We start from the raw sequence: 15,107 nt of genomic DNA on the forward strand, positions 1-15,107 counted from the left end.
TTAAAATCTATTCAATATGCTCTCAACAGTGCTCCTGTGTGCCTTGTGCTGATAGACACTGAGAGGATTTAACATGTTTGTCACTTAGTAAGTATCAGTTCACTTTCATCACATGATATTGTACACGGTCATCCATTGAAGCAGATTTATTTTTAACAGATCTAACTTTTTAAAAGTCATAGATTATGTATGTTCTGTATAAACTAGTGGATAGTAAGTTAGTTCCTTTGTTTTGACTTATGAGCCTCAACTTCACTGCAGGATAAAAAACAGGCCAAAGAAAGCATAATCCGTCACTCGTATAGAATAGTATTGTTTCTATAATTTGGAGCTTTCTGAATGGATGGGTTCAGGCTTGATGTAGCTGTAAAAAGATTACTTAATAAATAGACTATGGAAATTGTACAAAATGTTATTAACTGTAATCATTAATAGCTTACACTGCACTATGTTACTAATTGCTATTCAAACTCAAAAACCTCAAGGTGGCATGGGTACACAACCATACCTCCTTGTACTTGGGGGTGTGTCAATACATATTTAAATAGAAACTTTGGCTTTAGGAAAGAGTCACAAGCATGTAAAATAATGGCTTTAATCATCATTTTAAGTATACAGTAGAGGAAAGTGTGCCTTAATTAAATATACTTTACACCAATGATGCTGGCAAGGTTGAAAGTTACTCCTAATGTTGATAGCTATAAAAATCAGTTTGTACATGACAAGACAGTGAGAGAAATAAGCAATCCCTCTGAAACAAATTCTTAAAATTAAAAAAAAAATGTTTGCAGTGGTTTGTATCAACAGTATGCATTTTATGACACTAACATGTACAGATTGAGCACTCTAGGGGTCTGTTTATATCCTAAAGAAAATGAGCGTTTACACTATTCATGGCTTGTACTGAATTTTAAAAAAAGGTCAATTGTACACTTACCCCTTAGATAGGATAAACTGTCCTAGGTGTACAGTTTTAACACCATCATTAAAGTTGTTTGCAAAAGGGAGAGAGAATTTTAAAAAACCAAATTTTTTCTTGGGAGTAAAATCTTTCATTTGCTGTTATAACCAGTAAATGTCATTCATTAATTAACTCAAAAATGGAAGGAAGTGCCCCACAAGCACACTATTTGAGCAAGCTGACCAATACACATTACAGTTTTAAAACTGAAGGTTATATACTATATGTTACAAGTCCCAACTAGGCAGTGTCAAAATGACATCTATTTTTTTTGCTTGCTTTGTGATCATACCCCCTGGGGGTGTTACAGGTCTGATGGCATTTGGCTTCTTTTCCCCTGCAGGCTTTAAAATCTAAAAAGAGTACATTAGTATTTTGTCCAAGCTCAGTATGGCACCTGCATTGTCAAACTCTCCACAGCAATTGGGTGCAGTAAACAGAGGGACCAATTGCCTCTTTGCAGAAAATTCATGTCCATTTTCAGCCGTCTGATAGGCTCTATATAAGATCCAAACCATGCTTATGGGGAAATTCTGCAACCACTTCTGCACCAAATGTGAAGGACACTCCTCTGTCATTTTCACCCCAACCTAAACCATCTTTATCGGGGGTCAGACCACAAACGATCACAAAGAAGACCCTGAGCTGGTCCATCTGCTCCATAGATTGAAGATCTGGTGATAAACCTCCATGACCGCAAAACATTTTCTCATCCACGATGCTGCTATAAGTAAACAGCGAAAGTAGTCTGCAAAAGTTATCCATAGTTGAACGTCATATCTTCTTTACATTCATCATAAAATCCTTACATTCTATTGATGCTGGCCATTCATGGACTTGGGAGATTTGATTTTGTACGCCAGTAAGAGGCAGATAGTGTCCACTGCTTCCCCCTGTCCACATAGTCCCCAAGAAACAGGAGTTGCTTTCTGGAGAGCAAACACCATCAAAAAGTCCAAGCAAATCATAGTGCTGCCCATGGGTATCACCACGTATTTTGAGCGGCCCTTTAAGTTCTAGTAGGATAGGCTGGCAACGAGCTCTCGGGATGTTAAGCACAGTGCTCTGATTTCATTCTCCTGCAGCCGGGCGTTCTTACCAGGCTTGGACCCTCTCACTTCCAGCAGCTGTTGGATGAGGCTGAACTGGTTGAGTTTTTCTATACCCACCACTGCCTTCCACCGCAGAAGCCTCCCGCAACGGTGCCGCCCGCAGCCCGCCCCCGGGACTCACGTCTCCGTTTCCAGGCCGGGGGCGCGCAGACGGTGGTGGTGGCCTCAGTGGCGGCAGCTGGCAGGTCCTCCACGGCCGCCCCGCTCCCTGCGTTCTCCTCTCCCCACTGGGACCACAGAAGAGCAACGTGGCCGTGAGCTAGTTTCATTTGCAACTAAAAGTAGGGTGAGCAATGGAGTCTGAAGGGTTTCTGGGATGCGAGATTTTCAGGGCTAAAACCTGGACAGTCCCAAGGAAACCCAGACATTTGATTACCCTAACACCAGGGGCAACCACAGAGGCTGGAGTCTAGACGGAGGCTTCTGCAGTAGTTTGGTGGAGAGATGATACGGGCCTGAACTTGTAGGTGATGAGGAAAATCAGGGACGGATTTGAGAAATATTTGGGAAATAGAACAGGCAAGACTGGGCAATCAGATGTAAGGGATGAGGGAGCGTTCTTGAGTGCCTTTCAGGTTTCCAGCTAGGGCAATTTAGCGATGATAGTGCCACCAATGAAATTTTAGGGAGGGGAGATGGCTTTAATCTTGGACCCATTATGGTTCAGGACCTTCAGTGACCATCTGTTAAAATGTCCAGTAGGATAGGCAAGTCTGATGCTTGGATAAAATCTAGGCTGGACGTTTTGATTTGATTTTGTTTTGTTCTGAGCATGTAACTATGAGAATGGGTGAGATCTTTAAGAATGGGTAGAGTAAGAAGAGCAGGAGGGGACCAAGGATAGAAACCAGACTGAGGGTGGGATTTTGGGAGGCAGACATAGGAAAGGGAGACAGAGGAGAGGAGTTTCAGTGGCCATTTTACTGAGAAAAATCAGTTTCATTACATAGGTGGGAAAACAAGTCAGATTGCAGCCAACTGAGAAGATAGGAGGTGGGAAGAGAAGAGAGGGAAGGTGGACCACTCTTTGGAACATTCTGATAGAGGAGGAGAGAAGGGGTCTAGGGACGTAGGGGAATAGCTGGGAGACTTGGCCTTGGGCCGCAGGTTGCTTCTTAACCTGAGCGTCTGATGGAAGATACTTAGATGGGTGTGACAGAGACACTTGGACGTGGGAAGATAGGACGTTTTGAGAATTTAGGCCAAATGGCCCCAACATTTTTTTGATGGTGGGAAGGACATAAATAAGGGGGGGTTTGAGGAGGGTGGCAAAGGTGTAGAAAGGAGAACTTGAACAAGGAATAATAAAAGGATTGTGAAATACTGTTGGGACTCAACAAAGATTAGAAATACTACTGCCAGTATGTCTCCACTAATTTATTCTCCTTGTTCAGTCTAATTATCTTTATGAAAACAAAGGTTATCATGTCAAGACCTTGCTTTAAAATTTCCACCAACTCTCTCCCTTTGTTTATATAATCAATACAAACTCTTATGCTTTGGACCCAAACTTCCTTTCTAGCCTCATTAACGTTCTCCTTCCCATGCTCCCGCCACAAAGATCTGTGATACCCCAGAAATCTTTAGAATTTAGCATTTGGATCCACTGTTTTTGCTGCTAAGAATATCCTTTCCCTATTATTACTAACAAACTCCTACTCATCCTTGAAGGCCCAACTGATTTATTGCCTCCTCTGTGAAACCTTGTCTGACTCATTTAGAGCAGCTTCTTATAATAGCATTTACCACATTGTATATAGTGGTTTATCTGTTTACCTCTTACTGCCCATCCCCACCCCACCCCCACTATCCTGGGAAATCCCTGTCTTTTCTGGGTTTATCCTAGGACATAGCATAGTGCTAGCAAGAGCTTCTACACTCCTAATAGAAGCTCAACAAATGAATAAATTCCTCTGTCCTGTTTCTAAAAAGCAAATGCTCTGTTACTCAAATTGAATGTTTGAGTGAACTAGTTTAATTTTTTTGTAGTTATGTTTTATGAGATCTGTTTATAAGGCATTATTGATACTTTGTTGAAGAGCTTTGCTCACTTAATTCTATTAATTGCCTATATACAAAATACCTTTCTACAATTTACTTTTCCTTAAAAATTCTTTCCAGTCCTGCTGATGAGTCAGTAGCTGAAGTATCAGGAAGTGAATCTTTAAATATCTTTTAAATACCTATAATTATACATGGCAAACCCACATACCCTTCTCTGACCCCATACTCTAGACTCTGGTTCTTCTCCTCTTGATTTTCAGTTCAAGAAGGAAAATGTAGAATGACTTGGGGTGGAAATGGCAAAAAGCAATCGAAAGTGAATTATTCTCCTTTCTCAAATTTGTATAAAATTTAAAACTAGAATAAACGTTAACAACTACCAAGTCTAAATCCTTTTTAAATAATAGATTCTTTTTTTTCTGGAACTGGACCAGAAGTCATAAAGGCCCTAAGGTTGCCCAGCAAATTTATGGCAGTCAGACTAGAACCTACATTTCCTGAGTCCAAAACGTGTTCTTTCGCTTACTTCATACTGATTACTCACGAAAAGTGCAGAGGTTTTTGTTTGTTTTTAAGTGTATCAAATACACTTTTGGATCTCTCCAAACTTCCATGTCCTTATATGTAAAATAGGGACAATAATAGTGGCAGTCTCATGGGTTTGTTGTGAGAATTAAATGAATTGATACAAAATGCTGAGAATACCTGGCCATAGTAAGTGACTACAATTTATTATTGTTTATTCTTAGTTAAGGTGTAGGCCAGGACACTTTTTTTTTTTTCTTTAGTTGATTTTAGAGAGAGAGGAAGGGAGAGGGGGAAGCAGAGAGAGCTCGGTTGCCTCCATAAGCACCCCTACTGGGGAAACAACCTGCAACCTGGGAATGTGCCCTGATCAGAGATAGAACCCACAACCCTTTGGTGACACTCTTGATTACTGAAGAACTTACTTGCTTACTTGATTAATTTTAAATTTCCCAGTTATTTTGTTTTCCCCCCATTTTCAAACCAAGCTACAAATATGAACAGTCCATTTGCTGTAGAGTCTGATTACCTAGGTATATGAAATTATCATTTGTACCTTTTAATTGTAGGATCCTACATAACTTTCTTTACTTCTGAGTCTTAGCTCATCTGGAGGATAGAGTAAAAGAACACCTACTTTCCTGTAAGTGCTGTCCTGGGGCTTAAAATGGGAGAACAGCCCTGGCCGGGTGGCTCAGTTGGTTGGAGCATTGTCCCGTGCACCAAAGGGTTGCAGGTTGGATTCCTGGTCAGGGCACGTACCTAGGTTGCGGGTTTGATCCCCGATGGGGTTGGGACACGTACGGGAGGCAACCGATTGATGTTTCTCTCTCACATCGATGTTTCACTCTCTCCTTCCCTCTCTAAAATCAATAAAAACAATCCTCGGGTAAGGATTAAAAGAAAAAATGGGAGAACAGATGCAAAGTGCCAGCCTAGTGTCAATGTTGTGTCCTTCCTTTCCCCAGCGCCTCACAGAAATGTCACAGATGTCATATGGCCCATATTAAAATGTACCTCACTGGTGTCAGCTCTAAAAGGGTCTATTTAGAACCAACCCATCTAATGCTTTGGCAGATGAAAAAAAATACATTGGCCTTTTGAAGGTTAAAAGCAGTAATGATTTGTTGCACATGGATGATGGTTGGAGTGCAGTTCTCCAAAGGGATGTCTGTTTTCTGACACACTGTAAGGCTCCTTTACAATTTTTAACATATCCAAGTACAAGCTGTACTATATATGTTTATTTTTTGAAAATATAAATTGGCTTACTTTTTATTTACATCTGTTTTAGAAGGAAACTTTATATATCAAAACTTGTGCTAGTTCTAGTTTTCCTAATACAGTTTTGACCTTTGAACAACATAGGGGATAGGGACACTGACAGCCCAGCAGTCAAAAATCTGTGTATAACTTTTGACTCCCCCAAAACTTAGTTGTACCTTGGTATACATAGGGGATTGGTTCCAGAACCTCCTACGAATACCAAAATCTGTGGCTGCTCAAGTTCCCTGTATAAAATGGGAGTGGATCAATGCATACAGTCAGCTCTCTGCATCTGTGAACTCCCAACCACAGATTGAAACAGTACAGGTATTTATTGAGAAAAATCTGCGCATAAGTGGACCCGTGCAGTTCAACCTGTGTTGTTCAGTGTCAATGTTACATAAAAAAATATATACTAGTAAAATAAATTTTAAAATTTGTGTACTATCTAAATCTCACATGCCAACTTTTAAGGTTACCCTTACCCTGATCTTAGGGGACTTTAATAACCAGGTCTGTCAGTGCCTGGCACAGAGTAGGTACTGCGGGCTATGTCTGTTCAGTGAGTGACTGCCTTAGACCTTCCCCAGCAGACCAAGTTGTGGATCCACTGTCCTTGTGCTATCACATGGTTAATGTCCTATATCAGGAGAGATGTAAGGTCTTTGAGTGGAGGGAGCTCTCACTTCTGTCACTAAGCAGTGTGGGTGTGTAGGGGTGGGGGCGGGTTTGGATCTAGAGGCCAGAAGTAGCAACTGGCATATAGATGCCTCTCAGATTCCCAAACTCGAGATCTTACCATTGTGTAATTCAACCTTTTAAAGTACTTGCTTTCATAACTGAATAGATTATCTAGGAGTATAGCAATGTTTCATATGTAAAAATAATTCTCAGTGATTCCTAAAACTTAACTTCCACTCCTTTGTGCTAAGCATTGCTCTCTCCATAGTTCTATTTTGTAGGGCCAGTGGCTTTCTACAGACTTATATATTAAGTCATTAGCATTTTAGGATGAACTTATTTGGACTGCATTTTCCTCCTGGGCAGAAAAAATACTAGTTTCTTTAAAAATTGATAGTGGAGGTGAGGGTTCCTGAGACCAACTGTACACGTTTGCCCAGGGCTGGCCTACAGTTAAACAGCTGATGTGAATAGATGTGAATAACTCAGATAAAGAGATAGTAATTGGAGCAACAAAAGGGCTCTTCTGGAGACAAAGGTTATTAGCTGCTGATAGTGGTAAAAGGGGCAGTAGAGGAGCAAGTAGAATAGAACATACTCTGAAAACAAGCTAAAGGCCAGTCACCCCAGGTTGTGCAGAGATGGTCAAAGCTGATAGGGGGACCAGGTTCTACAGTCAGAGCTGTGAGCTAAAAGCTTGTCAACCTGGGCACAGGGAATGAAGCAGGGAGAAGTGCTCAAGACTGACTACCTAGCCCCCAATAAGGCAGCTTATAGCGAACATCCACATGTCTGTGTGTAATTGACCCTCTTGCCAGTGAGAAGCTGATGGCTGCTCACAGCCAGGGGAGCTGAAAGGCCACGTGACGTGCTCCCACCATTACCTGTGGGTTTGAGTCCTTGTTCGTAACGTTAAGGGTCACTTTTCATCTGCCACGACTGCTTACATAATCTACCCTCTCAGCCTCATTAACCTCAGCGCGGCCCTATCCCGTCTCCCCTCCCCAATACAACTGTCTTCCACTGAAAGTCACAAGAACGTCTAGTAATCTCGTCTGTACCAAAGTGCTTGTCAGTTGCTGCCTATTTTTCAAGACCAAAGTGTCTAAATTCTTCAGTCCTTTCCTAGAAAGGATGAAGTGACTGTCATTTGCGCCCGCCCTTTGTAGTGTGTGAGTACCGCTTCTCAGGAGCAGAGGCCGCCTCTGTAGGTGCCTGGTCCGTAAGCAGGTGCCCAGCGGCTGGCTTTCCTTCGACTCTGTGGGAATCCCAGCCCTGGGAGAAGGGGAGGAGGAGGCTGGGGACCTTCAGCAAACGCTGGGTGAACATGAGTCATTGCGAGTCTAATGACCTTTGCATTTGTCATGTTTCCATGGTCACTGCTGGGTCTCAGCATGGGAAACAGCTCTGCACGCGCCGGGAACCCTTATGTCACTCCTTAATGACCTCCACTGACTTCCTGTTTCTTCTGGGGTGACAGGTAGTATGGGAGATGCTCTCCACACTAGCTTGGAGCCCCCTTTTCTCCTCCTCCTATCATTTCCTCCCAAGACTTCATCCCGGGGCTTAAAGGGCTTCTCTGAAGACCCAGCTCAAACATCACCTCCCTGGGAAGCCTTCTCGGACTTCGCTGCTGTGGAGGCCTCTCCCCCTGGGCTCTCAGGGCACTGCGTAGTCACCTGAATTATGGCACTTCTCACGTGGCGACATACTTACTAGTTTGTATGTCTGTTACTCCTACCATCCTCACTCTAGCCTGTGAGCTGCTCACGGGCTGGTGTGTCTTATTCGAGTGTCATCAGAGCCCGGGTTCAACACCTGACTCTCGGCAGGTGCTCAGAAAATGTGAACGGAATGGAGGAAAAGGGGAGGAGAACTGGTCTTTTCATTCGTTCAGCCAGACACGGGCAGGGTGACACATGAGGCACCGACCCAGTACAGAGAGCAGTGGTGCTTTAATGAAACTTCTTTCAAATCTGTGAACACATCAGCTGTGAAATAAATGCTTTTATTATTTCCATAGGACAGATTTCCAAACAACGGTCACAGTGTTTAGGTTAATAAGATGCTGGACAGATGAGTAGCCAAAGAATGTTATAAAATAACAAGATCCCATCAACTATATATCAAATTTTACTGAGACATCAAGAGAATATATGTTTATAGTTACACAGCTAAAAACAACAAGACATTATTACAGTAATCAAGTCCACAAAACTAGAAAAAAGAGCTGTATGACAAAAAGGCCTTTCATAAGCTATTAAATGAGCATACACGATAGACAAACTGAGTTTATATTTGAAGCAGCTTATAGCACCAACACGTTGGCAGACAAGTAGAGGGTTGGGTGACTGGACCAAGGCATCTGAGGGCAGGAAGGGATCTCAGCCACCATCTACTTCAAGCCCCTTGTTTTACAGATGGCGAAATGGAGGCCCAGGGAGATGAAGTGCCTTGTCCAAAGCCACACAACACAGGGACACAGGATTGGCTAGAAGACGACGTAGGCCATCCAACTTTAGGTAAGCGCTCTATTTTAATACACATATAATTCTATTTGATTCAATGTACGTTTTCCTATTAACAGATACACCATAAAAGAAATCAATACAATTCATAACATACTCTGTATTTTATTTTATTGAGAAAGGACTGACATGTAGTGTAATTCATTTCTTGGGCCTATTTCGTTCTTAAGTCAAAATTGGGTATAATCACTCAGACTGCACTATTTCAGTTGTAAATCGGTTGAGAAGAAGGCATCTGAAGAGAGAGTTTGGCACATCCTCTATTACCTAAACTAACCTATGCCTCAAAATTACTAAATCATCAGTACAATGTTTTTATCTGATAGTTTAAAAATTAGTAAAGTACAAAAATAGTCCAAACAAAGAAAGTAAATTAGGTCTTTCCTTTAAAAGATAAGTATGGCACCTTGTATTTTAATAAAGTAAGGAAATGTAAAAACCTGATTCTTTTTAGAAAAAAAGGAGTTACAACCTATAACTTGGGAACCACCTGGTATATAAAGTGTTTTCTCTCTAGGAAAAAAAAAAAAAAAGTGTTTCTGTAAAATTCTTTGGAGTCATGAAATTTTGTCTAGCATACCTCGCCACGATCCTGAGGCCTCAACTGGACAGATTTATGATGAACTAATAAAGACAGAAGAATACAAAACAGTGAGATCACTGTTAACACAAGCAGCATCAAAGATAGTGAACATATTTAACTGGCTTCATAGATAGGAAGCCAAGAAGTTGTATGTATATATGTGATTGTGTGTCATTACTGTGGTAGTTGGAAAAAATAACACACACTGGGCATTTGTCTGTCATTATCATAAACCAGCTGCTGCAGAACAGATGGACTGTGTGGCTTCACAAGTAGAATAAAGCCCGGTAAATAAAAGTGACTTCTGCATATCATATATATGTATATATATATATATATATATTTTTTTTTAATTTTTTTTTCTTTTCTCACATATAGTCTAGTTATATGTAAATCAATATTTAGCTACAACCCCCTCCCCCTTGGGTCCAGCATCAAAGGATTAGATTTCACTTTTCTTGAACAGGTCCTATACCTGGTTAGGAAGTTACATGACATTGATACTCATGGCCTTTATGATATCTGGCCAGCAAAAACAAAATGAAATCTCCTGGGACCTCAAGTCCATTCCTTATCACTACAAGCATATTAACAAATATATAGCAAAACATATTTGTTTTCTGTTTTAGAACATGTTTTAGTACTGAAGAATAAACTATGCCTGCTACCAAAATTGTGCACATAACTGTTTAATAAACATAATTTCATGAAAATTCTTTAAATATTTATAATACATCTTGTTAAAGTAACATTAAAAATCAGAGTGAAAATAAGATTAGTGTTCTGAAACTACCATAAAAATATACTCATTAAAAAAGAGAATGTCTCCTTAAGTGAAGCATTAAATGTAAAGATGTCTTTTTAGTGTACATTTCAAATTTTGCCGTTTGAAAGGTAAAACCTTTCTCTCTCCTAAACAGGTGGCTATAATTTACTTGGGAATTGGGCATATTGCAGAACCAAGCTCTAGATGACAAGAGGTTTAGGGCAGTGATTCACATGGTCTTGGAAAAGCGAGGGCAGTTCACAATGCTGAATAGATAGGTGATATGGAGAAACACTGAATATATTCGAGCAGTTTAAAAATAGTCTGGCATTTGTTTATCCACATTAACATAATACTCAAAGCCCAGGCATTAGATTTTAAAAGGGGCTTGCATTATAAGGCAAGACTATACAGAAGTAGGGAAAATCCGTGGTAAATAATTCCTTCTTGGGGTTTAATCCTTTTTGAGAATACGTTTTTAATCCTTCATTAGTAGTTATTTTTAATGAACTGAAGATGAATTAAAATATCAGAGGCCAAGTGTATGGTTTGGGCCCTTAAGTGAGCATTTAGAAAAAAAGAACCTCTCTTCCCCTTTGATAAAGTTAACATACTCTCTGGTCATAGGAGATTCCTTCTTTTGGGATCCACACTGGAAACTGAGGATGTGAGGGCTACATTCATGCCCAGAGGAAAACTGAGTTACCCAACACCCAGCTGCTGGAACCCTTGGGCCCAAGTCGTGTGCCACTGAATCCACGCCTCTCTTGGACTGTTTGTGGACAAGGTAGGAATGACACTGCAGATGCTTGAAAAGAGCTTGTCTTACTACCTTTGTTTTTTGTATGTTTCATCCCCACCATGTTCCACCCACTTGGGCTGGGGAGGTGAACATTACCTCTACAAATAGGTGTTCTAGCAGGACAGGAAAGATAAAGGGAAGGCAGAGAGAAAGAGAGGAGCTAAATCAGAGTCTGGTCAGGAATAGCAGCTGGTTTTCACACATTCCTGCTCCTCTCTCTGCCAGGCTCCTGTGCACTCTGTCTCATTCCCATCATTAGGGTGGATATTTCAGATGTCTATCCCTGGTCCAGAGAACATGAGTCCCGGGGGCACAGATGCCTGGTGTCCTCCCCTTTTCTAGATTCAGGATCACTGAAGCCAAAAGGCCTCTTGTGAATGAATGAATACCTCACATTATAAAAGGGCTTTCAATTCACTTTAAAAATTTTAATTGGCACAGTTTATTGTAGCCGAAGAGGGTCAGCAAGAGATGACTTCATTTCTCCATTACAATGAATACAGCCTTTAGGATGTTCTTTACTTTTTGTACAATAACTATATAAAAAGAACTTCTTATTCTACCTACACATAGCTTAAGATGAAGGTACAACTTCTGGAGCTGAGGAACTGATGGTATGAAGAGGCATTTTAATAAGCTTTGATATGTGTATATACAAAGACATATATTTATATCTATATACACAAAACACTCCTCATCCGTGTACACTGTACAGGTTGGCACAACCCTATTAAGAACACATTATAATATAAAGATTTAAGGACTTAAGCTATTCTTGGAATTTTAATTTAGACAGGGGTTTAGGTAATTTAGGTCTTGACATAAATGGATTGTTCATATATTTGGAAGTATATCATTGTGTTGTTTAAAAGGCCCAGACTGACTTTCATTAAGCAGCAACCCAATATGACACCACAGTTACCAAATGAAAAACAAGATTGTTATTATTTTGTATTAGATCAGTAAAGGGTATTTCAGAGAAAGAACAACTTGGAAAATAAAGACCTCAGAGTCTACCATTCCATGTTAAGAGCATTTTAGTTATTAGCAGTGGTTACCAAATAAGCTGATGGTAATTCTCTTCAAGGAGCTGCTCATAATTTGATTTGAGAAGACGCGAGGAACTGTGCTGCCCTTCCTCTATAAGATGATGCATGTTTTTTTATCCTTGAAAGGGTTTTCTGAGGTTGGTATCCCTATCAGCAGAGGGTCACTCCTGGCATGCTCCTCGCAGTAGGACATGAGGTCAGCCGACGCCTTGGAAACCTAACATGCAGACAAACAAAGCAAACAAACCAGGAAGGAAACACTTCATTTACAAACTCTAAAAAAAATGTGTTTGAATGCTCACCCCACTGGGTGGAAGACTGTTGGAGAACAGGATAACCAGGGTCTCACAGTATCAGTCGCAGATTACTTGTTAAAAAGGGAAAGGTACTTTTATGTGGTGAAATCTGGTAGATCAAGCCTTCCTTAATCAAGGGATTAAACTTGTATCATCTAATTTCCTACTGAGGAGACACCACCAGCTAGCGCGTGCTCCACCAAAACATTCAACTGGAATCTAATCATCAGTAAACAATTCCATCTCAAGTGAGGGCCACTCTGCAGAGAGAGTGGCCTGGATTCCTCATGAATGAACTGTGTGTTAGATAATATCCTTAGCTGATCCTGCATGTTATCACTGTACTGTGGTTGTGTAGGAGCATGCTCTTGTACTGTGGAGAGACAGACGGTGAAGTATTTAGGGGTGATAAGTCATGATGTCTGCCAATAACTTTTAAGTGGTTCAAAGAAAAAAATTATTTGTATTTTGAGAATAGTGTGCAGAGACAGAAAAAGAGAGAGGGAGAGAGAGAGCAAATGTGGCAAAACGGTAACAATGGATGAATCTTGAAAAAGGGTATAAGGCTGTTTGCTGTTACAACTCTTCCGCAGATTTGAAATTTCTCAAAATATAAAGTTGAGGGCAGGTAAGAAAAAATATAGGTGAATCAATGGAAGGTTGTATCTTAGTTTCTATTCTGCCTATCCCCCCCCCCCCCCCCCCGCAACCCAAAATCGATTAGGATGCATAACAAACAGTTACAGAACTGAATTATGGGCTTGGAGCCAAAAATTCTAAAGGAATAGAGCAAAATTCTACTGCAGTTTCAAGATTTACTGATTGGGCTTCGGGAAATAAAGAGACATAACCAGCATGGGAAGATGCAGTGCCTCACTCTGGCATGAGTTAAAAATGGAAAATGCCAGGCCCTGTTCAGAAGTCTGGGTGGGAGATCCCTTGGAGTACTCGGATCAGTGTCCTCGGCCGAACCCTGTCAAACACAGCAGGCCTCATGTTTTAGAGACAGGTGACTATCTCTAGGCCCAGAGGAATTTATCAGGTGACTGCTTCAGTTTCTAGGAAACAGCATTACTCACAACATTCCAGGGCACTCACTGCCTAGTCCTTTCTTGGGATTTTGGAGAAAAAGGCTCCCAAGTCAGGGGACCTAAAACATACCTTCCGGTTTCTTCCAGATCTCGACTAGGGCTGGCATTACTCACCCTGTGTGCAGAATGCGGTCACTAAAGTCCACACTCATTTAAAAGGTTGCATTCTCCTAAAAAGGAGACCCCGACTGCTGACTTGTTCTGCAGGCCTAGCTCAGCTGCCCTGATAAATCCAGAACACTTAATAAATTCCAGAGGGGTGACGAGGAATCCCTGTCCCAACGTAAAACCTCATGATCACAGGACTTGACCGTGTTCGTTCAGGGAATGCAGGTCCTCAGGAAATCCTGTCACGGGTCTTAGGTTTTCTGTCCAAATAGAGAGGCTAACTTTGGCTCCCCAGGGCTTTTGAAATGAGGCCTGTGCTAGGTGGAAATGGAAGTTAAAGTTCTAAGACTCTCAGCTTGCTCTAGGAAAACCCTGGCACCAAGTTGCATTAAGTAGCATTATCTTCTCTGAAACGTGGCCTGGCGTTAAGAGAGTGAGGGAACCAATCAGAAAACACATCTGATCCAACCAAATCATCTTACCTTTATTCTTTCAATGGAGGCTTCTAGTCTTAACTGCTGCACAGTTCTCCTGGCTTGGGTGAGGTTGTTGGTGCTTGCGGTTTTGCTTGACATCTTCAGTTATTGTTTTTACCTGAAATCTGAAAAGAATTTTTAAAAAGGTGAATAACAGTCATCTTTAAGTTGTTTAAACACTTTTAATGCCTGGCATTACCATAGGTGAAAGGGATGCATTTTTCTAGCCAACAGCTTCTACGAAGTAGTTACTAAAATACCCCTTGGCAATGAGTGGTGGCTTAGGTGTCTAAGCTTGTAACCCATTAGAGCACCTTCATAAATCTTTGGTCTGAGAAACCCAGTACTAGTTAGTAGTTTAATCCATGCACCCCACAGACAGCATAAAGTAGTCTGTTCTAGGATTTTCTAAAGGGAAACAAACATACATGAACATTTGCAGTAGTTAAGGGGCCTCCAGCAAATGTGAGCGTATGTGACCAGAGGCCATATTACAAGTGCAGTTTAAAAGAACTTGTATTTTAATAGAAGGCTTGGTTTTATTTCATTTTGGCTCTCTTACCCAAATATTACATGGATGCAAGTTCTGGCAACAGAAAACGGCAAAAGACAGTGCCTCTGGCGAAGTCTGCACAGAGGGTTTTAGGTACTATCAGAGTTTGAAATAGTTGGGAGAGCCTTGGTGAACCTTTCCAGGAAAAGTGGGAACCTTTCAGCTGGAAGATTCTCAGTGGCAGACAGATCCACAGGAAATGTCAAATGGGATACAATGAACAGCCTAAAGGCCTTACATATTTAATGAAATGTAATCATTCTCTCCTTTGACCTCTCTGGCTTCATCTTGGCAGCCAGGAAGGGC

At 41.1% G+C, this 15,107-nt stretch overlaps 1 protein-coding gene and 1 pseudogene across 3 annotated transcripts in view; both read right to left on the bottom strand.

Annotated features, from left to right (window-relative positions):
- Positions 1-293: 293 nt before the first annotated feature.
- Positions 294-2,342, bottom strand: LOC308560451 (serine/threonine-protein phosphatase PP1-gamma catalytic subunit B-like; annotated as a pseudogene). The gene is made up of 4 exons: positions 2,195-2,342; positions 1,751-2,120; positions 1,254-1,709; positions 294-364 (listed from the first exon to the last, which is right to left on the bottom strand). The product of its transcript is annotated as a serine/threonine-protein phosphatase PP1-gamma catalytic subunit B-like (transcript).
- A 6,147-nt stretch (positions 2,343-8,489) lies between these two features.
- GNG12 (G protein subunit gamma 12) overlaps positions 8,490-15,107 on the bottom strand; it is a 115,017-nt gene continuing 108,399 nt past the window's right edge. For both annotated transcript variants that reach the window (XM_081146254.1, XM_081146255.1), the window contains exons 3-4: positions 14,255-14,373; positions 8,490-12,494 (exon numbers count right to left, since the gene is read on the bottom strand). In XM_081146254.1, coding sequence (XP_081002380.1) covers positions 12,369-12,494; positions 14,255-14,347 — 219 coding nt within the window. In that variant the 5' untranslated portion in view covers positions 14,348-14,373 and the 3' untranslated portion in view covers positions 8,490-12,368. The remainder of the gene's footprint in view (positions 12,495-14,254; positions 14,374-15,107) is intronic.

This window comes from Miniopterus schreibersii, assembly GCF_964146895.1.
Source record: "Miniopterus schreibersii genome assembly, chromosome: 8".
NCBI classification, from domain to species: Eukaryota; Metazoa; Chordata; class Mammalia; order Chiroptera; family Miniopteridae; genus Miniopterus; species Miniopterus schreibersii.